The 1,162-nt window shown below is 36.1% G+C and overlaps 1 protein-coding gene across 1 annotated transcript in view; it reads right to left on the bottom strand.

Moving 5' to 3' along the window:
- The window catches only part of rab10 (RAB10, member RAS oncogene family), a gene marked incomplete in the record, with an annotated part of 31,586 nt that overhangs the window by 9,299 nt on the left and 21,125 nt on the right, over positions 1-1,162 (bottom strand). Inside the window, 1 exon segment of the mRNA XM_014031548.1 lies at positions 117-206. Within this exon segment, the coding sequence (XP_013887002.1) occupies positions 117-206 (90 nt within the window).

Below are 1,162 nucleotides of genomic sequence, written 5' to 3'. Positions count from 1 at the left end.
GTTCGTACGAACCCTTTGTACGAACAAAAGGAAGAGAAATTTAGGAGAAGAATACCAACATGTTCTTGCATGAGACCCATTGACTTTATGATGAACATCAGACAGAACCGTCTCACCTGCTCTCCCTTGGCTTTGGGTACCACCCGCTTGTCCTCCATGTCACACTTGTTGCCTAGCAACATTCTCTCAACATCCTCATTTGCATGCTGAAAATAAAAAAGAAAAAATATTTAAATCAGTTTTTATAACATAAAAACWGATTTAACCTTATTTAGAAGTTAGCAGTTGTGTTGTGGAGTTAAGCCAGCACCACACCAACTTGTAGCTCATTAACCAGTCAGTTTGTCAGGTAACAACAACCCTACTGGGTGAAAAAAACAGCTTCCCGAAGCAAAGCTGGTAAAAACTAAACACAGTTCTTAGCAGGAAATACATTGTGTTGCTTTTCCTCTCTAAAAGAAAGGAAAATTCCAAGAAAAGCTCAGCGACGAGCCAGGAGTGGCCCGTTTTACACTATTTGTTCCACTTTCTTTAAAACATCTTTAAAGCATTTTGTTTTAGGAAGTATGATGAGCAGAGATAATGTGAAATAAATTATTTCTAGCTTTTACTGTGTTTATTCTACGAAGGATGTTTTAGGTGATTACTGAATGGAAATCATTTATAACGCTCCATTTGGTTTTATCATGCTCCATTTCTGCTGGAGAAGCCTCAGGACACAGGTTTTTGGGTTTGCCAAGAATTGTGTTGTTGTTTTGTTTAACACTTTATTAATGTTGTAGGCTTGTGTAAACTTCAAAATAGTGTGTGGGTGACCGCAATTATTTTATGAAGCCAGAGGAAGACACAGAGAATCAATCGAGCTGGCTTGGATAGAGGAGGTTGGTAGAACAGGTGGAACACATTAATTTGATAAAGTACAAATTAAAATATAGTTGTATCTACAACTGTATTTGATAATGTTTTGAACTTTTAAAATATTACATGGTAGAACCAGAAGCTGTTCTTCATATTAGTGACAAACTTTGGTGTTTTTGATGAGTTACTTTCATTTTTGTTTCTACTTTTCATTTAAAATAAGTTTCCATTCCCAGCAGGTTTCTAAGGTTCTTCTTCTACATATTAAAAAGTTGTTAAACAACTAAGTGGCGCACTACTGCTA

Source organism: Austrofundulus limnaeus, unplaced genomic scaffold, assembly GCF_001266775.1.
Source record: "Austrofundulus limnaeus strain Quisiro unplaced genomic scaffold, Austrofundulus_limnaeus-1.0 Scaffold1269, whole genome shotgun sequence".
In the NCBI taxonomy this organism is placed as follows: Eukaryota; Metazoa; Chordata; class Actinopteri; order Cyprinodontiformes; family Rivulidae; genus Austrofundulus; species Austrofundulus limnaeus.
Note: the sequence above shows the minus strand (reverse complement) of the source record. Positions and strands in the feature narration are given on the sequence as shown.